Genomic DNA, 24,761 nt, shown 5'->3' on the forward strand with positions numbered 1-24,761 from the left:
ACTTGTCAAAAAAAACCAAGTCTCGTAACTCAGTTGTTCTACGGTAAAAAGTTGTGAGATCCATGTAATACCAAGTCTTATCCACGCACGCATCTCAATCTTTAAAATATTTAATGTTTTATATAAATAATATATTGACTTGGTCATCGCACTAAATAATTTAATTGCGTTACGAGACTTGGTTTTTTTTGACAAGTATTGTTTTTGATCTATATTATCCCCTAAAATAAGTTAAAACTGAGCAAACACTTTTCAAATAACTACTACATTTTTTAAATTACTTACTAGCTTTTTAGGGTTCCGTAGCCAAAATGGCAAAAACGGAACCCTTATAGTTTCGTCATGTCCGTCTGTCCGTCTGTCCGTCTGTCACAGCCGATTTACTCGGAAACTATAAGTACTACAGTGATGAAATTTGATGGGAATATGTGTTGTATGAACCGCTACAAAAATATGACACTAAATAGTAAAAAAAAGAATTGGGGGTGGGGCCCCCCATACATGTAACTGAGGGATGAAATTTTTTTTTTCGATGTACATACCCGTGTGGGGTATCAATGGAAAGGTCTTTTAAAATGATATAAAGTTTTCTAAAAAACATTTTTCTTAAAGTGAACGGTTTTTGAGATATCAGCTCTCAAAGTCGTAAAAAGTATGTCCCCCCCCCTCTATTTTTATAACTACGGGGTATAAAATTCTAAAAAAAATAGAGGTGATGCATGCTAATTAACTCTTTCAACGATTTTTGGTTTGATCAAAGTATCTCTTATAGTTTTTGAGATAGGTTGATTTAACTGTAATATTATATTTGCTGCTACGGAACCCTTTGTGCGCGAGCCCGACTCGCACTTGGCCGGTTTTTTCATGTTGATTTACTTATACTAATAGTAGTATTTTGTAAAGTAGTTGTTTTATGATTCTTCGTGCGGTTTTGAGTAGGAGCCCTATTGTCAATACAATAAGGACACAAATGTTATGTTAAAGTATGAGTTTTTATTGTTTCTCATATGTAGTAGCTCTTAAATATAAAATAAAATCACAGTAACAGATCGCTATCTTATGGCATTCAGCCTAGTTCATATTATTGAGAATTGTCTCACATAAATTTTCCAAGACATCATTGAATTGAGTATCATAAAAAAATTCGCGCTTTGGTCGGTGGTTCCTTTCAAGCCCACTTTAACTATTTAAATGATACAATACTCGTAACAGCATATTTCATACAATATCGTAAGAATGAAAAAAATACAAGAAAAGTACGAAACGAGAAGGTAAAACAATATATACCTACTAGATACTACGAAGGAAAAAAACATCGAAACATAGAGAAGTAAAAAAGGAGGAAGAATTTAAATCTAAAAACGAAGCGAAAAACTTTTCAATATTTTTTCTTTTTCTTGTCAGCGCTATTCGACCTCATTTTCTTTCCAGCCAGCCTGCATTGTATCATTTAAGCCGTTTGAACTTTAGGGCGGTAGATTCCATTTATCCACGGAAGGGCTGCTGGAAGGGCTGGGCTGGCTGGTACTGCTGCGGCTGCGGCGGCTGAGAGGCAATGTACTGGAGCGCGCGCTGGATGGCCTCCGGGATGGGGGGCGGGGTGGGGAGGTGCGCGCCTTGGGCCTGGAAACCTGGGGATGGGAATAGTAGAATAAGTTTTTCAGTCATTCAATTGGTTTCCATAAAAGAACGGAAGTAGTAATTATTGGTCTTAATACATTAATACGATTATCGTTATGATTATTAATATGTCGTTACCAAATAAAATTATCCTGAAATCTCATAGAAAATTATATCTCAAAACAAATCCACCACCAGAATAGCTATAGTAGTGAAAGTACTGTATTGTTGTTACGTTAATCTGATAAATAGAAGTTTTATTTATTTATTTTGGAACTAAATTACTCTTAGGCTTTACCTGAATACCAAATACAACTCCTGTTCTTGCTTCTTTTTTTTCAAAGCTCAGTATCCTATACACATACCGTTCTCATCAGCGGTGTAGGTGAGCGTGATGGGGATGCCCTCGGGCGAGGTGTAGGAGTAGGAGCCCTGCGCGACCTGCGCCTCCTGGTCCTTCACGCCGGCGTTCTTGAGGTAGCCCTGCTCCTGCGCCGCGATGCCGTTGCCCGTCTCGTAGCTTAGAAGAGAGGTTAGGGTTGTCAACAGTGGCGTGGGAAATTTAAATGATTTGAGTTATTATTGTCAAGTGCCGATTTTTAAAAATAAGAGTTTCATTGGTTTTATTTTATTGCGCGTCTCTGCTTTGAATGATGTGATAGCCAACAGATTAACCAACTTAAGTGTATGCCAATAATTAGTTAATTTCGAATATTATCTAAGATTATTTTGTATATATAATAAGATATAATTTCGTATGTCAGTGTCAGTACTAGGGGATAAGTAGACAAAAGTAAGTACCTACCTATAGTAAGAAGTAAACACTACCTAGATACAGTATCATTAAGCTTTGCTCTACACTAAAACAATGTAAACGATGATACCGAGAGCTTCCCAGCGCATTGCTCAACTGAGGATGTTCTCTAAGCATTGCAACTGATCAATGATAGCATGATGTATGAGCACCTTATTCCAACTTGTTCATAAAACGCGGCATAAATCACGAGGCTCGTTTGAATTGTTCTACACAGTGAGACAATAAGGCGTATTATCACAAATGCAAGGCTGCAGGCGCCCTCTGAAGCTGTAAAGAGCAAATCTAATGAGGGGTTTCAACAAAACGTTTTCGGATCGTGCAACCGATGTAACATTGTCAAACTTGGGAATGTAGTGCTCTCTTAATAGAATATATTTTGATCCCGCTTGCGAAACTTTAATATGAGACTTATACAAACCTATTTACTATTTAAATCGTTATTGATATAGCTTGATATGTAGAGGTAAGGTGACCAATACACCTTTATCATGACTGTAAATAGTATATTGGATACTTTCAAATTTTGATTTTAATAATGGAGTAATAATTGTATGTTATTGTTAGGTACATAGATATAAATCAAGAAAACATAATTTATTATCTAACAATGAATCGGCGGAGAATCGCGATCGTTGGACTAAATATAAGGATGCCTTTTCCCATCAACAGGACAAAATTTAAAAAAAAAGTTGAATAACAGGAACTCAACATAATTTTTATTTATAATAATACATACCTAGTGTGATAAGCTGAATCCCAAAATTGAATAGCTCCTCAGAAATTGAGAGTAAGTAGATCGATCTAACGAGTATATGATTAAAGGTGCTGCAATTCAATCGTTTTGAATTCACGCTTATTGACGCTCATTCAACCACATGCATTCAAGCTGCAGCTTATCGAGCCAGAGAGTTGTGTCATAATAAGATCTTTCTTCGAAATTAGCCACTTTACATTCAGCCTTTCGATTGAATTCTACATTTGGTAATTCTCAGCCATAAACTCAATTCTAAATGCTTTTGACGGACATCGGAGTAAAGGTCCTATTGCTACATCCAGCGGAATGAGTCAGAACTATTAGGTTTATAAAGTTTACTTACATGCACGTTGCATAATAAGGGCGCGGATCGAATCTCCCACGTGGTTATAACATCTTGAAGGATTTGAAATATATGCGTTGTAGAGGCAATATATATGGCTATGCTGTGCTAACTGACATTTATTTGGGTAAGTGCGAATTTCTCCATAGTCGATTATGTAACCGGCAGGGTTTGGTTAATCAATTATACGTCATTTCCATTTAAAATTCTTGACAGATGTGTCAAAAGTCAACCACTAATACCTGGTTATGCTCTAACCGACTATGGAGAAATTGGCACTAAGTATTTTAGAGTATGGCACGAACCAATTAGAACACGTAGAAGTGATTTTTCTTTTACATCGGTGCATATAAATGAAATATTTTTTACGGAGACATTTAACACGATATTGTGAAATAAACAAGCAGTTTACTCAATCTAGGTACGAAAATTAAGTAAAATAGGGATAAAATAAATATGACACAGATAAATTAAAATATTTTATTAAAACTTCAATAGGCAGCGATGGTCGATTTAATATTTCCACCGCAATTAAGCCTATGCGAGAATAGAAGCGTTACAAAAGCAGCAACTTCACAAAATGACAGCTAATTTATCACCTGCCGTTATTCAAAACATTGGAAAGAAATGACCTTTTCAGCCATAAATCTAATAAAATGTCAGGAATATGAAACCGATATAATTGATCGTAAAACATGGAACAAATTTATCAGCCCAACCACGATAATCGACGATGCTACTCGGAGTCTAACATAAAATTATTACGGAATTACTGAATCTCGCTTTCAAAGTCAATCGCAAAGTTTCTCCTTCATTCCTTTACCTAAGAATCAAATGACGCACTTGTTTTAAGCTTACTCTGGAAAAAACGCGCGTCGCAAACCAAGCTGGGGGGCTATTCTCATCTACCCTCACCTGTCAGTAGCGCAATAATAATAGTGACCATTTTTTCATCAAATCCAACACCCAACTCAAAACTCGAGCGGTTTAGAATCAGCTACCAGAGCCGCGAGCACAGGATTCGAAACCTCCGTTTACGATGCGTATCGTCAAATGTCACTGTCAAAATGTAAGGCAAATTTGTTAGTTCCAACAGTGGTATTTGTTTTTTCCATATGTTTGTGTAGATTCTAAAATAGTATCGAATCCTGTGCCTGCGGCTCTGAAGGGCTAGAATGGAGCGACAAAAGTTTTGCATCGCGGTCACTCACATCGGGCAGCCCCAAGAAACTATTCCTCTGTATTCACCTGTACTGGTAGGAGCCGTCGAAGTTGACCTCCTGCTGCTGGCGCACGATGGGGATGACCTGCCCCTGCGGGCTGTACTGCTGGAACTGCGGCGCCGCCAGCGCCACCGCCACCAGCGCCGAGAGGACCACGAACTGTGGAGGCAATGGAGGTATGTTAATCATCTATTCTATTCTCTGTGGAGGTGTAAGCACCTGGATGTTAATCATCATTATCATATAAAAGTCCACTGCTGGACGTAGGCTTCTCCCAAAGCACGCCACTGGATGCGATCTATAGCTTTACGTTATAATGTTAATCAGGTAAATAATAAATAAATTAATGTTTATTTCAGTAACTATACTGAATCTAGGAGTATATGTGATTGGAGCAATCCTTTTTGTACTCTCTCGGGCAATGGAAAAGTTCCATCTGCCATTGATGTTCCATATGTCACTGGAACTTTTTCATTGCTGCATGCTAAATGCTTGCATCAGAAAGTTAATTTCTGAGTGTATGAACATGTTGATGCCAATACGTGATTTAAAGTTTATCAATGATACCTCTATAAAGAAATTGTGAGCAATATTTTACGAATTCAAGTTCATCTACCGCATAAAATATTCATCTTATTATAATAACAATCTCACTTTTAAGTTTACGAAATAAGTGATACATTTAAATTCTACATCGATCCATCTATGTAGATCTGATTTCATTATATCCTATAAATAATTTATCATTTTGTTTACAAACTTCATAAATCACAGGATATTGACCTTACTTGTAGTAGGTATGTTTTTTGTTGATGTGAATTACACAATATAACAAGATTAAGAACATTTTAGTGTATACCCACGCCCCTAAAGTTGCACTAATATATATATTTCATCATTGCGGTCATCACAAGGCTTGGTGCATCGTTCTTTAGAATACGAAACCCACAGTTCACAGTTTAGGTTTCAAATAAGTCTTTCACAATTTAATCGTCGCTGAACTTTACGATTTCGTAGGTTGAACATAAGAAATCATACAAATAAATCAAACTTCTATTAAATTGCTTGAAACCTTAATTGCAATTTAGAGTAAGTGTAAAACTTTACTAAAAGTCAGTAAACTAGTAAGAATCTGCATCTAAATTTAGTGCTTTGAATAACTTAACTGCTCTATTAGCTTTGGTCGTATCGACGTTTTATCAACCGTAAGCAAGTAACTAAGCAGATCTTCCACCGAGATAGGATAACTACTTCATGCACCGAACAAACAAAACAATATGCATTCATTACCATATCTTAGTACTGTCAGCACAGTATTGAACAAACAGTTGGGATGCTAATAATTTACAAGTCTATACTGATGATTGTAATCAAGTCATAAGTATAATACTCTACACCCTTACTGTACTGTAGTAAGGATAAACACAGTTGATCGAGATTCTAGATTATAAGTGTGAGAATAAGAAGTGTATGCTGTTTTTAGTGTGTAATTGTAGCCTTTTTGACAAAGGACGTGCTATTGTTTTACATATAATGCAAAGGTATTGTTTTGGGTATACTATTGGATGTGTTATTGTCTTGTCATGATAGTTAAATAATTAAACTGTTACAACAAAGGCTGTTTTATCAGATATGATGTGCGATAGTCTAGCGTTTTATCTTGGATATCCTCGCCTATTTATTTAAATGTAATATTTAAAATATGATTTTTGTTTATTGATAAATTAAAAATGGTGTAGTTGCCATATTTTAGAATATGACCCAAATCCTAATAGAATGAGCACATCTAATTCAGGACTCCAGTTAAAGTCTCGATCATGTGAAAATTTATAAACTCTAATTGATCATTTATCTTAAGTGTGTTTAACATTTAAATAAGAAAGGTAAATTGATTTAGATCACCGCTACTTGTTCAAGATTACGAAGTCTTAAGATCTATTGTGTATTGTGATGCTCTGAATTGGGACAGGCCTTTGTAATATCAAGTCACTGTATGATTGATTTGAAATGAAAGAGAATAATGGGGATACAATAACAGTCATAATGTTAATGTTAACTTGGAAAGCTTAAACAGATGCCGGAAAATTAAACAAGATCATGACCTACAACATCTTATGACAACAAGACTTATGACGACAAGCTGTCGCAATGAGGATTATTGAGGATATGGTGAAGGGTATGTTGGCTATAACTTTTGTTTATGAGCAGCAAATGCGGTCTTATATCCAAAAAGAAAATTATTCCAGAAAACCTTTGATTTGGGAAAATTTTACTGCACATACTTGAATATGTGTACAGGCAACGAAAAAGATGTGAGTGCTGCCCCAGTACCAGAGATTGGAAATTGCATTTGTAAACAACATTAGTGCTTGTGTTAATGAATTGAATTAACATTCTCCCATTCAGTCATAAAGATCACAATTATTTAATATCATCAATCCAAATGTTGTTGTTAGTATCTCAGAATGACAAGGTTTGTAACTTTATATTAGAAACAACCTGTATATATTTTTTATGTTTTTCATACAAAATATTAATTTGTTTCATGATAGTTTGAATATGCTGAATTTGAAATGAAATCAGGATTCATTTAATGACCAAGTATCAAAAAGATTAAAGAATTAAAACGATAAGAGAACTTAATCATGAATATACGAGAATCTAAGGGTAATTTAGTTATTAATTATGAATTATGTACTATATTTTTGATAAATCATGGTTTTTATATCAAAAATAATGCACCTCACATTTCCTTTTCTAGGCTATAAAGTTTAATATCATACCCTATCCATAGTATAAGTATTTCACTTTTGAACTTTAAAAAAATAACCGCAAAGCTAGCCTGAACTTTAGGTAAATAAAAACACTTACCGATCTCATAATGTGTTTTTGTAAATTAAGGAGATAGGAAGGATGATCACTGATTCGTGTTTGAGGCGTGAATGATTTTTCAGCTCAGCGCCGTTGGCTTATATACTGGGGGCGAGCGGCGCGGGCGCCGGTCGTGAAATTGGAGTAACATGGCCGACCTTACCCGCCCGCCCTGCGGTCAACTTATTTTGCGATAATTTGTATAAGTGAAAATATTTTTTGGTTTTCAACCCTTGTCAAATGAAGTTTCGGTGTTTTGTAGGTATAGTGTAGTTTGAATGGTATTTAGGGAACATTTACTAGGGTTCTAAACAGTGGAACTTCATACCTGTTGTATTAATGATAGTGATTCGGTGATAAACGATATGTTAAGAAGAAAATACATAGTTCTTACCCATTCTTACCTCTTTTTTTGACATACACATTACGTTAAACCTACATTATACAGGGTGTTGCAAAAAGGGTATACGAAGCCGAAACCTACATGTACAGCATGTTATATCTAATCCCGAAAATGAAACCAGAATTTTAAAATACACGAAAAAAAAGTCCTGTATTAAACCTATGTAACTTAATTATTTTGATAATTGTGAATTTAAAGATTGCTGTGACCTCATTAAAAATGATTCGTGAATATTTTGAAACAAACAATAGAATCGCTTCATCTTTTGCACCTACTTATGTTGACATACTCGTAGACATAGATAAAGATACGATGCCCTATCACATAGAATAGAATTATTAACATTACAAGCATAAAATCTAAGGTACTGATCTTATGAGTCAGAATGAAGTTATATGTATGCTACATACATGTGCATACTGCATACATACTTTGCATCGAACCTGCATCATCATGATAGCGTATTACTTGAAATATTTACGATCAATTAATTATACGTAGCCTCTTTCATTACAACCTCTCATTATCTCACGGAGGGAAACAATATGCAGAAACTTGATTTTGCCGCGAAGTTTCAAATTACGAATCAAAATACAAAGGTTTACACGCCCTGAGGCATCTCACATCTTACAATTTACCTATTTGCAGCTTATAACTGTACAGGTGCCTCTGTAAATGGATATTATACCCACCAGTATAAAGCTGTATTTTTTTTAAATACTTATCGTACTTATTTTACACTGAAAGGTGCCATACGATTAACGGAGGTATTTGGATCTTGAGTTCCGTAGCTTAAAACGAACTAATAAGATTTGGATGTGTTTTTTAATATATAGAAAGAAAGAAACATTTATTTGACACAGGGAAACAGAACAATAAAAACAGGAAAAGAAACAACAACAAAATACAGAAAATAATACAACAGACATAAATTATGATGGAAATTTAGTTACACTACGAAGCATCAAAATTGGTTAATTATTCCAAGAGGCACGTTGGTAGTAAACACGTTCTAATGACTGGGACACAATATTATCACCGTAGCAGCAAGACTATCCAGGCTGTACCGGTTACAAGGCATAGTTGAAACGACACTTAGGGAGGCCGCCGTACCGTACACCATAATATTACTAGTAAAACATAGGATAGCTATTGCAAATTTTCATTGAACTACATCCCCTCTTGTATACACAATGGTGGAACCAAGTGTACATGCTCGTGGGATCAAATACCATCCCATTATAATATGTCGTGATAGTTTCTAGAATGACTTATCGAGTGTTTGGTATTGAGACCTCACGTGGTGGGTGGTCCAACGGTGTGAAGGAAATTTTACAGCACTTTTATGAGCTTTGCCGTAAATGAGCCATTTTGAGTTATTTTATTGTAAGAAACATGCTGTTAAGTTTTTCTGTAGGTGTGTTTTGTTTATATTCAGTTAAAAGGATTGTAATATAGGATTAGATTAAATGTAAATCTTGAGTACTTCCATATTAAAATAGTACCTAGGTACCTATATTGCTATAATAATTCTTAGACAATAGACTTTTCAATAAGTGTTTTAAAATGATGTGAGGTTGAGGTTGAATGTTGAACTCAGCAGGTTAAATCATAAAATTTTATAGAGCATACAACATAAATAAGTTATAGGTTAAACCTTATCTCAGTTAAAAAAATATGCAAAAATGTGTAAATGTCACACATAATGAACACTTTGGATTAGGAATATCGAAGACCAATTTTTGTTGGTTTCGTTGAGAGGGGCCTAGTAGAGTACAATTACGCCGATACAGTTACGTACTGTTGATTATTTACACATCCTACACTTACAAATAATACACCCTAGCAAGATTGCTTTGGAAAAAACCCACACACGAGCAATGAAATATATGTGAAACGGTATTGGCACTTGGAACTTTTTCAATGCTCGTGAGTGTGTATGCGTTTTGTATTAAGTTACATTAAGTTGCTATACTTTACTGTATCTTACGGAATATATTATTATCTAGGCACATGTCATGCTAAATTTACCTTAATTTACTTTACTTGCTTAGTTGATTGACAGTCGATGATTAGATTTAAATCGGTGTAACATTTAGTTATACTTAACATTTAATTGACAACCTAAATAATGTTTATAATATATATCGCACACACCTAGTAGAACAATGTGTATGTGAAAACAATTTACCTACTTTCCATCCCTTGTAAAAAGTGACGTACTTAACTAACTTATATATTTTTTATGAAGAAGCAAAGTTTTCAATAATTTCTAAAAGTCGATGAAAAAAAAAATTGTTTGTAACCCACTAAATCATATTGATGTCTAAAGCCTTTTTTAACATGCTATATTGTGTATACTTAGGTATGTTATTAACAATAACGCATATTTAATTTTCGGAGATACTTAACAAGCTTAGCAACGCATTCATCTTCATCACATAAAAGTCGATCATTAGACTTAATAGTCTATTATTATTAAAATGTATAATACATATTTATATCGATGACATTTTATCTATTTGGGTTAATTGTATTCATACATCAAACATTTCGACCCATCTTGTGTCCGTCGATCATGAATTATGAAACTGTATCAAGGCGTTTAGTGAATATTTTAAATACAAAACGGCGTCCCCTCGGACATTATTGCTAAAGAACGGAAATAATGTTGTTAAAAAGGTCGTCAGCTTTTCATCCGATTTGTATTAATTTCCTAATCAGCCCTCTGGGCATAATATGGCTGGCTAGACATCCCATGCTGAACATATACCGATATAAAAAGTTCCAGTGACATATTCATTGTCCATGAGTGTACATACGGTCATCCATCTTTCACCTGCAACTTATTTCCTCTCTAGTTCAAAGTCAAAGTCAAAAAAATTTATTCATCATACAAACATAAAATTTTCTGATGAACGTCAATTTTTACAAATTACTCTCCGTTCGGATAAGGGGGGGCTCTTTCTGTCTAAGGAGAAGAACGGAGGCAAGAAACTCCTGAGCCATCTTTTAAAAAAAAAGACTTAAAACTAGTTGGTATACAATACATATAAGCTTAATAATTATTATTATAATAATATGAGCAGAGCTAACTACTTATCAATTTTATAATAAGCTTTTTTATAGAGTTTCTCTTTAATGTAACACTTAAACTTATTCTCTGGCATTAGAGCAACTTCTGTTGGAAGCTTATTATAAAATCTAATACAGTAGTTAGTTTTTTTTATATAATGGGGCAGGCGGAAATAAAAAAGCTTGTAATTTTATACTTTTAAAGGTATGAAACTCAAGGGAAATAAACCAAAGCACTGACCGCTATTGATAAGTATTTTATTTATAACCTTTCATGCAGAAATATTTTAATCTCTATACAAAATGTGCATAATTATTATAACATACATTTTAAATTAGTGTATAAAATATCATAATAAAAAAAAATAATACACTATTTCAAAGAACTCAAACATACCGTAAAATTATGTAAATTTTATACAGTTTTTTACTATAAAAAATAATTTGATACATTGATAGTAATTGCTTACAGTTTTATTTTTTATAATGAATGAGATCAATCTGTGTGTAAAATGAATGTTCACACGGTAACTGCCTTCTAACAATTTACAATTGGGTGTATTTATCAACAATATTATTTACCTATACAGTTTAAGTACTAAGTAGTCTTGGTTACCTACAGATACTTCTCTACTACTCTAGCCTCCAGTAATCCTACTTTATTATTTAGTGGTCAGTATTAAGCATTACCAATCTTAAAAAAATACTAGCTCTATATACGGCGTCGGTATTAGGTACATCAAGAAATGAAAGAACTGGCTTGCGACTGCTGTGTTGTGAGACAGCGGTGGCGGACTACACCGAAAAGAGCAAGGCTCTTAAATTTACGAATACGAATACATTTTTAATTATTCCTACACGAAAACATAAGGGATAGGGACGGTCACTACGCCTAAAAGCATACAGGCAGAGACTTTGCTTATTACTAGAACGTACTGGGTTTATACGTAGTTCAGTGGACGTGTAGAGTAATGTGTGTGGCAGTGGCGTATACTCGTATGTGGAATGTGTTTGTGTTTGAAGATGTGGATGTGTTTGAGCAACATATTAGCTTGTCATCGCTTTTTAAGACTCCGCCTCTATACTTGACGCAGGCGACTGTCAATGTATCCCAACCCCAACTGACCCAACAAAAGAAAAACGCAGAAAGATTTGTAATTTTTGTATTTGCATATTTTTTTTAAAGATTTGGTAGATAATTTCATTACCTAACTCTTATGAATTTATTCGTGACGTACTAAAATCTTTTAGGCTGAAATGGCTTATTCTGAGGTTGTGTATCCGTAGGGGGCAAAGTCTTCAAATACTCGAGAGCCTTCAAAATTGCCGGAGGAATCGGTGGTGGAGTCGGCAGATGGTCACCCTGAAAAAAAAAGGATTTTTGAGGACGACTGGTTAGTGTTGTGGTTAGAATGTCCCGGGTTTGATGCCCGATCAGGGCAGATATTCGCTTAAAGACAGAGATATTTGTAATCAGGTCTTGGGTGTTCAATGATTTTGCTGTGTGGTATCTCCAACTCGGCTGTCAAGCGTGGAGATTATAGCAATAACCCTCCAATCTTGGAAGAGGCGAGATTACAGAAATATACATATTATAATTAAGTAACCAAGGGGCGACTTTAACGTAACAGTTGCAATCAAAAACTGTTCATGTAGGTACAGTAAAATGTCATCGGGTTTACGCAAGCAATACCGCACCTATTGCCAAGTCTCTGCCTACTTGGTCGTTACTCATCTTGAAAGGCGATCATACACTTATTAATTGGGATCTAGTCAACTAGTCATGGCCAAGTTATTGTTTGACCTACGTCTGTAGGTAAACTAGCGCTCACAGTAATTTGATTTAATAGTTTCGCTATAAAACTGTGTGTAGTTCAGAATTGATGCCCCAATGCGTTTATCCGTTAATTTGTCATGATTGTCCATTTTATTGACATTTTGCAGCCATTCCAGTTTTTCAGTGCTAGACAAAGGCCTCTCGTGCTTACTCCCTATGTCTCTGTTGTTTTATATTGGAAGAGGTTATTGAAGCTGCTGTTTCGGTAAAAGTGTTTTAATCTTCCACTTTAACTACCAATGTAGGGAAATGTTTCTGTGCCGACATATCACGAAAGTGGATTATGATTGCCTGTTTGCGCTTGTACCTACATGAATAACCACCTTACGTTATGTACTGCAGCATCTGAAGTAATTTCATAGAGTACTGCTTCCACTAAGTTTATTTTTTATGAACTATAAAATACGATTTAAGTACATATTGTTCAGAAGATATGCTAATAAGCAGTTAGCTTATCAACCATTGTGGATGAGCGATAACAGGATAATTTAGCCTTTTGTTAGGCAGTGGTCAATGTATGGCCGCCACATTAAGAAGTTTATGCTGAGAATGATGGTCTAAGTCTAAGGCAAGACTGAAATTCAGTACCTATTATTTTGTTTAATATATAAAAAATGTTTCATGTCGTAAAAAAATAACTTTGTAAAATTGGTCGTATCATAGGTATTATATTTTTTTCCCAAGTGTTTACTTAAATAATATATTTTGACACAACTACCAGATTTCTTCCTAATTTCAAGTAAGTTTTAAATAAATTCTAGGTAGGTAGGTGTGTTCGCACTATAGCGCATCGACCCCATGCAATGCCTTTCGCAACATAATGATGCAGCTTGTGAAGTATTTTTCGATATCCGTTCACACCACGCCTATTTCATGTGGCATATTTTGTATATTTAAACAAGTCTAGACTAGACCTATTCTATTAATTTATTCTTACATAAGAATGTATGAAATACCGTCTTGATTTATTCTTGCTTAAGGGATCCAAAGTTATTTCAATAGCCTGTTCCTGTGAGGTTTGATGTGGTTGTGACACAAAATTTCGTCTTAAAATACACTCACGGGCAATGAAAAGTTTCCACTAAGAAAAGCACCAAATTACTCGTAAACGGAAAATACTACGTCCCTCGAGCTATAATCCTCCAAAATTCAAACTGAATAGAAACTATTTTTGATGATGCCAAAAAATAGTCGTGAAATAGTCATAAATAGTCGTGTTTTCCAAAAAAATAGTCGTATCATACTTTCGGAGTTAGAGCTATACTTTATGGAGGATTATAGCTGGAGGTCTCCAGCTATAATCCTCCAGTCTCTTCTGAACGAACGGTAAGGCCTATCGACTTGGTTAAGGTCTCAAAAAATAGTCGTGAAATAGTCGTAATGACATGCCAAATTTCAGAAATAGTCGTCAAAAGATAGCAGAGATATAAAGGTACTTTGCTGCAGCCCTGGTGGAGGATTATAGCTGGAGGTTTTGAAAATATCGAATATCTTTGGAACTACTATGACTATCGGTTTGAATTATGTCTCAAAAAATAGTCGTGAAATAGTCGCTTCTATTTATTATAATTTTAAGCTTGATAAAAGCTGTTAAATAATTATATCTGCTGTTAAATAATAATTATAAGACGTGCACCTTCTGTGGCTTCCTTCAAAGAAGGGGTCAAAAGGCACTACCTAAAGTCTCTGCCTTAGTTGAATATATTATTGCTGTATATCATGTATCATTCTGTGTAGGTATATGTATATAGTATTATATGGGTATATATATATTGTATTTATTTTGTTGCTTTATTTGTTTATTTAGTATATGTAGTGTTTATGTAGTGTATTATACTCTTGCACCACAACTACCTCTAATCCTATTTTTTAATTTATATAACTCTCTTCCATCCAAAGGTTGTCTGGTAGAGATTGCTATAAGCAATAAGGCCGCCTTTTTGTACTGTTGTTATTTTTAAGTTTTATTTTGTATTGATTCTGTTTTTTTTGGTGCAAATAAAGAGGATTGTATTGTATTGTATTGTATTGTATATCAAATTCTTCATACAAATCAAAGTGGACGAGAATGCCAAAGCAAGCCAGTACACAAAAATAATAGCACCGTAGCATTGAAGTACTCATGTCGAATTTATCTATAAATCATTTATTTCGTCATACTTTGCATCAATAGTATCTAAATTAATCTTGGGTATGACATTTTATTGCTTTTGCTCTTAGCCTTTACCTTACTGTGTACAGAGAAAACGTATGCCTATACACGCACACATTAATCTCTGTTATCTTGACAAACGATAGCGATGACGACTACGGCGATGTAGTACCTAGGTCAGTTATTGTCATCCCTTACTAAGCCCTTACTATCCCGTGATCAGACAAATATTGCTATCCTTGTCTCCTTTCTAACCGGCATGCATCGCACGCATAGAACGCGTGAGCGACCGCATAACATCTTGACAAGCTATAGCAAACCGGTATTTATTACGTCCCTTATGTGACCGCCGCCGCGCGCCGCCACCGGTGAAGTTGGGGTTAGTATTTTGCATGTTTTGTTTGATAATTTGTTTACAGTTTAGTGCAAACTATGGTCACGATCGGTGTTATTGTTGGTTGTTAAAATATTGTGAGTGCTCTATACGCAAATGAATATTCAAGATGTTATATTCTAAAAGATATTAGTGGATGCAGATAAGAGTGTTTAGTGAGTTAGAGTTAGAGTAACTATGTTTGAATATTGCAAGTAAGTATCCTTTTTAATACTTAATATCAAAGCAAGCCATCCCATTTTGTTATGCTCAGCTTATTTATTAACATGATTTTTTATTGAAGTAACGTAGCCAAATTATTTTTTAAATATCTATGCTTAATATGTATGGGGATTGTTATTAAATTAGCAATTTTACACTATGAGCGAGTAAATTGTGCATACATGCAATCAAGGCATTCATGTACATATCTTAGTAGATACGAAAATATGTGGGTATCATCGATTACCTACATATGGTAGTCCTGGTTAAATGTGGATATTTACCCCTCAATAGCAAAAAAGACGTTATTGTTTGTATTTCTGAATGAAACTAGGCAAATAAATATATGTATTAAAAAAAAATATGTGTAACCTACCTATAAGCCTACCCATTATTATTTCAGGTGAAAACACAGCCTATCGATGTAATGCGCCGATAAATTATCATGACTCCATTGATGTAATGCGCTTAAAAACTGCAATGGCTCCGAATACATGATTACCAGATAACAAATCCTGGGTAAGAATTTATCACTATTTTCATATGGTATTGTGCTTATGCTAGGCCTATACAGTGTTGTGGTGCTGAAGTTGATAAAGATATAACAGCCAATTTACTTGTCAAAACTCATTTGTACCTATCAGCTACAAGCGACAAAAACGTGTTTCTGAACTAAATACCTATGTAATTCACTAAGTAATTCACACCCTGTGAAATTTCATACAAGTTTCAAACGCACCGTCCGACCAAACCGGTTTTGGACAAAAGCCAAATTGTTTTCTCAGCTATCTCTTTCGCTCAAAAACAATAGAGGTCGGTTATGGGACATATATATTGAAAAAGGCGAATACACTAATGAACAGTATTTCTACTCTACCCTTTTCGCACAAAAGTTCGCAGTTTCAAGTAATTGTTGCAATAAGTTACTGATAAGAACTTTTACTCCACTGTTTGCTGTGGTCTCCAAATGACAATAAATTACCAAACAAATAGTCTAGGTGAAATAACGTTATTACTACTCGTATCTACCTACTCGTATATCATAATATATATATGTATATAATATTTAAAAAAAAAACAAATATTTTTATTAATAAGACGTTAATTTGCCTTTTTTTTTTTCAGCGCAGCTAACGTGTGTTCTTCAATAACGTCGCAAGCTACAGTGACTGTTGATAATTTTTGCAAGTTCTACACCTACAGGATTCAGTTATCTGGGCATTATAGATACCCTATAATCACCTACGAAGTTATTTAGGTATATTTATTAAAACCATTATACAAGGTGTGGCAAAAAGGGTATACTAAGCTGAAAGCTACATGTGCAGCATGGTATATCTAAGCCCGAAACTGAAAACAGAATTTAAATATTCGCTAAAAAATATATCATTTTTCATAGAAACTTAGTTGGTCACGTGACTTTTTACTATGGAGAATAAAAATAATTAAATCCTAATCTACCTAAAGATTGTTTAGTGAATAACTTAAGTATAAATAAAAGTACTTTCGGCCTGTGATGGTAATTAAATGAGTTATATTTCATTATGACAATAACTGTGATTATACTTACCTAAACCTACTAATGAACAATCTGTGATTACTTTAAATTAAGTTTATTATGATATAGGGCTAGATTTTTTTTTTTAATAGTGAAATAACTACATATTTAAGTTTATACCATGTTTTTTTTATTGAACTACATCAATATTATATTATTACTTAGCAATAAACCAACTGTGATTATTTTAAATTAAACTAAATATGTTTATAGGTAATAGTCAAATAATACTGAGATAATTGTATGAAACCTAATCTACCTAAAGATTGTTTAATGAATAACTTAAGCATAAATAAAAGTACTTTCGGCCTGTGATTGTAATTAAATGAGTTATATTTCAAACACCGTATTTTATTCTTATCGCTTGAGTACCATGTACTGCGTCTTCAAGAAAACTAATCCCAATTTCACCGGCGGAGGTGGCAGCCACATCAACGCTAATAAAAAAACAAGAACAGCACTATTTGTGTGATCCCGGGATAGTAAGGGACGTAATCAATACCGCTTTGCCATCGCTTGTCAAGATGCAACCGATGACACGTTCGCTCACGCGTTTTATGCGTGCGATGCATGGCGGTTAGAAAAGAGACAAGGATAGCAATATTTGTCTGATTACGGGATAGTAAGGGATGACAATAACTGACCTAGGTTACCTAGGTACTACATCGCGGTAGTCGTCAACGCTATCGTTTGTCAAGATAACAGAGATAAATGTGTGCGTGTATAGGCATACGTTTTCTCTGTACACAGTAAGGTAAAGGCTAAGAGCAAAAGCAATAAAATGTCATACCAAAGATTAGTTTAGATACTTTTGATGCAAAGTATGACAAAATAAATGATTTATAGATAATTTCGGCACGAGTACTTCAATGCTACGGTGCTATTATTTTTGTGTACTGGCTCGCTTTTGCATTCTCGTCCACTTTGATTTGTATGAAGAATTTGATATCATTATTTAACAGCTTTTATCAAGCTTAAAATTATAATAAATAGAAGCGACTATTTCACGACTATTTTTTGAGACATAATTCAAACCGATAGTCATAGTAGTTCCAAAGATATTCGATATTTTCAAAACCTCCAGCTATAATCCTCCACCAGGGCTGCAGCAAAGTACCTTTATATCTCTGCTATCTTTTGACGACTATTTCTGAAATTTGGCTTGTCATTACGACTATTTCACGACTATTTTTTGAGACCTTAACCAAGTCGATAGGCCTTACCGTTTGTTCTGCAGAGGCTGGAGGATTATAGCTGGAGACCTCCAGCTATAATCCTCCATAAAGTATACCTCTAACTCCGAAAGTATGATACGACTATTTTTTTGGAAAACACGACTATTTATGACTATTTCACGACTATTTTTTGGCATCATCAGAAATAGTTTCTATTGAGTTTAAATTTTGGAGGATTATAGCTGGAGGCACGTAAAATACTAGCTTAATGATGCCTTCTGCAACATTGAAGTACATTTAACTAAGCATTAGGATATCAACAACTAAAAACGATAGTATTTCGTTCAAATTTTAATTTAAATATTTGTAAAAATTGGGGCTGTTTGGTGTCGACATTTTGTGAGTGGAACTGTTTCTTTGCCCGTGAGTGTATTATATATACACATTTACAATACCTATTTATAATTGTCATGTGAATTGTCCCTGTAGATCTAGATAGATGTAGATCGCCTAGAAACCATTAATCAAATTTTAATAACATTTGTGAAGAATATTAAAATTTTACATCATCGTTAAGCCTTTGAGAGCAAAAATAGTACCTAAAAGATAATCTTTTTGGTACGGATCAGATTTAACAATTCACATTATTTTATTCTTAATTCGTATTTCAAGGCAAGCTTGGTCTATTTAATCGAGTTTAGTATTTTTCTTAGACATTAACGGTCAGATTACCACATACAGTCATAGTTTACGTGTGATTTATAAGTCGTTGGGCAAAAGCTACAATACGCTTTAACAGAAAGAGCCACAGGCTAAAATGTAAATGGTTAGTTCATTTATTAGCTAGGTTTTATCTTTGTAATGTGTTTATCTCATTGGTCAATCGTAACATTGAACTAATTATAGCAAGTTGTGGTTTTGATGACGATACATAAGTAATTTATGATAGTAATGGTTTCAAATAAGAAAATATTATACTTTAAAGTAGCAAAAAAATAATATGAAATTGCTGATGATCTGTGCAAAACGTAACCTTGCAGTATAATTATTATTGTTAAAATAAGAAAATATGTAATAAAATGGATGCAAAAAACTGCAGCATTACATCACGACCCGTTTTTTCTCGTTCAGTTGTGGAAGAAAAGTGTCAAGGTCCGTTATTCGCAGATACAACTCATCACACACTTTAGTAAGTGTTAAAATTATCTTTTTTGTTTATAGCCAGACTGCCATGTGACCAGAGTACCTGTAGGGTGACTCTAGATGTAAAAAACGGACGAACGGGAGTTGTCATGCAATCAGTACGTTTAATGCAACGAGATAGAACAGCGGCTTGCGCAGCAGCGTTTTTGAAACTTTGTTTTTTGTAAACTAGAGTGAACCCTTTTCTGATTGCCAGCACTGAGATTGTGCGTACTGTTGGCGGTATCCTTTACCGATGAAAACTGATAAAAATGAATTGTAAAGAGTTTTAAAAGTCGTCGGTTGAGTTGAGTTATTAACTTTTTCACACTTTGTTTTTAATATTATTCTCAACATGAATATAACAATTTTTTAAGTATATATTTGTTTTAATAATTTAAGAAATGTAATAACTACACTAAAGAACAATAGACAACCTCTTTAGTGACTTAAATTTTATATCGTAAGTTACTTTAATAATGCAGTAAGTACGTAAATAGTGCATTATTAAGATAGACCCATATTTAATAAATACATTTAAATAATACATTTCAATAAATATAAATTATAATTATATAAATAATAATACATTTAAAATGAATGCTTACTGACAAGTAGCTTCAATTACAATATGAAAATTATCATGTGTTATCAATTAGGTACGGCTATTAATATCCTTCATTAGTTGAACCAATCGTGTTCTACACATTTTAGCTTCGCAATAACTATCCAAGCTTGTATCCTGTTGCTTTTGAGCTGCCTTATTGTGCGTCTGTCTATTAGGTATCTGTACTTGTTTCTCCCATCAAACACCTGACCGTTCGTGTAAAATTTCGATGCATTATGAGTATTATGAAACTTAAAATGCTTAAATTACTTATTTAGTCTTACTTCATAACCTATGAGCAAAAAAAACTTACATACATATTCAGTTTTAGTTAGTTGGATCTAATCTAATTTGGCAGCTCACTCTACAATTGTTTTAGAAATGCTGATTTGATTTGAATAGGGTCGTTGATACTAGGACTTTTATGAGTAATGCACATATTCATTATATTATTACTAGTAGGTATTTTAAATAGTCATTAATTATGTTTATTATGTTATAAATATATTAATTGATGTATGCAGAAGCGTCCGTAGTCGAGCGGGCCTCAGTGATCGTAACTGATCACTGAGGTTAAGCAACAACTGGCATGGTCAGCCATTGGATGGGTGACCAATTTCAAGTGGTGCTTTTCTGGACGCTTCCGTGCTTCGGACGGCACGTTAAGCCGTGGGTCCCGGTTGCTGCCTCGGCAGCAGTCGTTAAGCCTAGTCAGAGGCCTTCGGGCGGCTTGAAAACATCTGACAGTAGGGTTGCCCACTTACCCGACAACTCTCTCAGCACAAGCTTGCGTGCTTGCTTGTGTTGGGGTCCACCAACCCGCACTAGGCCAGCGTGGTGGACTAGGCCTAAACCCTTCCTTCATTGGAAGGAGACCCGTGCCCCAGCAGTGGGGACGTGATGGGTCGTGATGCATGCATCTTGCACTTGTATGTTCTCACTTACACAGATAAATATGTAATATAATAACAAAACAGTTTTGTGGGACATTAACTGTAAAAGCTAAATAAAATATGTACTTTAATAAATAAATAATACACCTGTAAATTTTACTTGATTTTCAAGTTGCTGTCATAATGAAAGTTGCTCATTATAACATTACCGAATTTACCGAAACACCACGTTGATATTCCATCCAGTGTTTCCCATTTGGAAACTTACCCTCTTATTCATATTAAAAGTTACAGGACGTTTTAGCTATTAAACTATTTTCTCCCTCTTTGTCAAAGAACAATTTCTTCCTTCTCCGAAAGGGACAAAACAGTTAAATAGCTAAAAAGTCCTGTAACTTTTTTATGAACAACGGAGTAAATGTTTTTTTGAAGCCGAGTAGGTATTTTATAAAGCAAAATGTTGAAATACCTGAGGTTGGAATCCATTTTCGTCCGCAATATACGACAACGCTATAACAGCGCCATCTGGCGCCTTATAGCTGAACTTCCCCTCGGCCACCTGCACCTCCTTGCCCTCCCCTTGGCCGAAGTTCTTCACATAACCAGACTCCTCGGCATTTATCTCGTTGCCTGTTTCGTATCTGAAAAAAACATCAGTCATGCTCTGAAAGTAGGGGTAATTTGCCAGAAAAGAGGCATGAATATTGTTCCTATTTTCACTGCGCTCAGGTGCCAAACCCCCGCCTTAAGTACTAATTACGCCGCTTGCACCCATTTCATTTGCAAATAAAGAGCAACGCAGATTCGAGTGTACTACATTCTAAAAAACATAGAGTTAAAAATCGTACGTATAGTATAAAAATTCTAAGAAAAGAACTTACAGCCATTTATAAGACCCGTCCACGTTAGGCCCTTCAAACTCTTGTTTGAGTATCGGTATGGGGTCAGTACCCTTCTGAACTTGAGGTTGGGCAAAAACAGTCACCAACATCGCAGACATAACTATAAGAATCTGAAACAAAAGCGCCTGTTTAAAATTACTTAGCAAAGCACTGGTTTAGCGAGTTACGTATACTTGTATTCTCAGGCATATGCGCTTGGTGTATAAAAGTTGGATTTTGTACTTGTTAAATAAAATAAATTAAAGGTTTTATTTTATAAATTTTAAAGTATTTTGTTATTATTCCCATGCTTCTCTCATCTCAACAACAGATTTAAGAAGACATGAATCGTAAAGCAAACATATTTATGTATTTGCTATTTAAAACCAAGTAGGAAGGCAGTGTTTCATCAATTCTTGTAGTAAAATCGTATGAACAACAAATATTTAAAAAAATCAAGTACCTAAGTTAGCATTTTTTTAAATAATAATTTGTTTTAATTACTTACAAGCCTACAAATTTTGCTTCTTTATAATACGTATCTACCTACCTACTTATAAATTTTTCATGCAATCTATATGACATCAATTTCTACACTCACACAATAAAGTGTTCATAATAGACCGAAGACATAAAAATTGATTGAAGTGTTCAGTCGGATGTGTTTTTCATACATACGTACGTAACGGAGGAAGGCATTGTGCACGTTTAGAAATATATGGTTTGTCGTGAACAATGCAATAATCTGAGCATGTGCGTGGCGAACCCACGTAACGTCTCAGGGGGGTTACTTTATACTGACGAAAAACAAACAACCGAGAGCTGAGCTAGGAAATAGAGTCGTGGTTCGCACAGCAGCGCTCCAAAACTTCGTTGCTCGTCCTAAAGAGTGACCCCCCAGGAAGAAGATATTTGACTACCACGGGAATCTTACTGGCCTGTAGTTTATGTACCTATCTATGACATGTGTACTGATTTCAAACTTAAAGTGAAGTTAAGATTTATCCAAAACGTTTGTAAAAAGCACGGGCCAAAAGGGCTAAGTAAAAAAAAATGGAAAATACTACACTCTTATTATACACGAATTGGCTGGGCGTAATATACAATCTTACACATAGTATCGTACATAAACGTAGGTGATCATAATAAATTATTTAAATAGGTTGACATATTTTATAAATATACAATTTTAAGTCAAATGTAGAAATTAACACAATATAGTTATGCACAAATAATCTGAAGTGTCGTAGTAAAAAGTGTCATACAAAAGACATCAACGCGTTTACAGAACTTACTTTTAACTTTACTAGTTTTGACTTCGGTCAGTTACCACAATTTTAATAAATTTATAAAAAAATTGATACAGAAAGTAAAATTTACACACATAAATACCAAATCTGGTAACAAACTTACCAGTACGTACTAAATACCGTAAATTTATCTGATTATGACATTATCATCGCGACAGGCTCTCAAGGGATGCTTGTTTTATGCAAAGCGGTTTGTGAAACGAATCCCGCACGACCGCGGCATTTTGCACATAAAAGTGATATATTTATAATAACGACACTTCCGTGATATTCTCAACAATATCTTATTTAGGACATGTTTTTAAAATAAAATTGTTGCAGTTACTTTCTGAACGACACACATTTTGAAGTGACAGCATCAGAATTTTTCCTTTTAAAGCTCAGTTTGAAAATCAACGCTGGCCATTTTGAGCCAATACTTATTATGATTTTTACACTGAAATAATAAATTCCACTTTTGAAATACTGACACCAAATAACCCATTTTTTATTTTAAAATAGGAACAAAGTATTAATGTTTTTGGTTAGTAATATCCAGAAGCTCAAAAGCCATCGTCTTTCTTGGTTTGGGCATGTCATGAGAAGAGAACATGATTATGCTACAAAAAAAGTGTTGAAAATCAGACCTGAAGGAAGGCGTGAGAGAGGAAGACCAAGAAAGACGTGGCTTGATTGCGTGAAAGAAAATATGAGAGAGTGTGGAGTGAATGACATATCCTCATTCACTCCATAGAGGATAGGGTAAAAGAAAAGATCCCAACGAATTGAGAATCTCCTCCTTTTTTTGAAGTCGGTTAAAAATGGCGTGACATGACGCACAATGCCGACCCTAAATAGTGAAAAGGCTAGAAAGAAGAAGAAGCAGAGTAATATCCATGTACTTCAATCTTCGAAAAGGCGCACTTAAGCTAGCCTTTTCCGTTTATGAGTAATTTGGTGATTTTCTCACTGGATTTTTTTTTATTGCAAGTGACTGTGTTAAAAAGTGTAAGTTAGTTTTGGTATAATATTACTTAATATAAATGTTTTTACGTAGCATAATATGTATTAGATATCAAAGATTGATTGATGGATTATGATTGATAGACATTCATGCTAAATAGTGAAAACAAAACCAATTTTAACGCAAATGTTTCTTTTCCAACCATAACATCCCTTCAAACAAAAGCAAAGACAAAACTTAACATTTATTCGTACCATGATAACGCAGGGGTGATCAACCTGGGGTCTGGATGCCAACACTCTTGCACTTTGTGTGTGCTTTGTGACATAGAGCCCGCTTATATAGTGGCTTCCTTACCTATGAACTTCGCCGACCTGTGGACCCAGCCATGCATCTTTACCTGCAGGACTATTCTGTTACTCGGTTGATATCAGCAACTTGAATCTCAACAAATACTTATACTAAGGTGATACCTATGACCCCCGATAAATATTGTAAAAATATATATATTTAACGCCCATA

At 34.5% G+C, this 24,761-nt stretch overlaps 2 protein-coding genes across 2 annotated transcripts; both read right to left on the bottom strand.

Annotated features, from left to right (window-relative positions):
- Nucleotides 1-973: 973 nt before the first annotated feature.
- On the bottom strand, nt 974-7,719 carry LOC119694938 (endocuticle structural glycoprotein SgAbd-2). The gene is made up of 4 exons (XM_038122618.2): nt 7,629-7,719; nt 4,783-4,916; nt 1,986-2,140; nt 974-1,631 (listed from the first exon to the last, which is right to left on the bottom strand). Exons 1-4 carry the CDS (start codon nt 7,635-7,637, stop codon nt 1,486-1,488), a joined length of 444 nt encoding a protein of 147 aa, XP_037978546.2. The 5' UTR covers nt 7,638-7,719; the 3' UTR covers nt 974-1,485.
- Nucleotides 7,720-12,294: 4,575 nt separating this feature from the next.
- LOC119690469 (endocuticle structural glycoprotein ABD-4) lies at nt 12,295-24,536 on the bottom strand. Its single transcript, XM_038105603.2, has 4 exons — nt 24,494-24,536; nt 21,987-22,117; nt 21,575-21,746; nt 12,295-12,469 (listed from the first exon to the last, which is right to left on the bottom strand). Exons 1-4 carry the CDS (start codon nt 24,494-24,496, stop codon nt 12,344-12,346), a joined length of 432 nt encoding a protein of 143 aa, XP_037961531.2. The 5' UTR covers nt 24,497-24,536; the 3' UTR covers nt 12,295-12,343.
- Nucleotides 24,537-24,761: the final 225 nt, after the last annotated feature.

Source organism: Plutella xylostella, chromosome 22, assembly GCF_932276165.1.
Source record: "Plutella xylostella chromosome 22, ilPluXylo3.1, whole genome shotgun sequence".
In the NCBI taxonomy this organism is placed as follows: Eukaryota; Metazoa; Arthropoda; class Insecta; order Lepidoptera; family Plutellidae; genus Plutella; species Plutella xylostella.

Excerpts from the sequence above, each read along its gene's own strand:
- LOC119694938 (XM_038122618.2), bottom strand. Across the intron at positions 2,141-4,782 it reads GACGGCTCCTACCAGTACAG|CTACGAGACGGGCAACGGCA; the intron begins GTGAATACAGAG and ends CTCTCTTCTAAG. Across the intron at positions 1,632-1,985 it reads CTACACCGCTGATGAGAACG|GTTTCCAGGCCCAAGGCGCG; the intron begins GTATGTGTATAG and ends TCCCATCCCCAG.
- LOC119690469 (XM_038105603.2), bottom strand. Across the intron at positions 21,747-21,986 it reads GACGGGTCTTATAAATGGCT|ATACGAAACAGGCAACGAGA; the intron begins GTAAGTTCTTTT and ends TGTTTTTTTCAG. Across the intron at positions 12,470-21,574 it reads AAAATGGATTCCAACCTCAG|GGTGACCATCTGCCGACTCC; the intron begins GTATTTCAACAT and ends TTTTTTTTTCAG.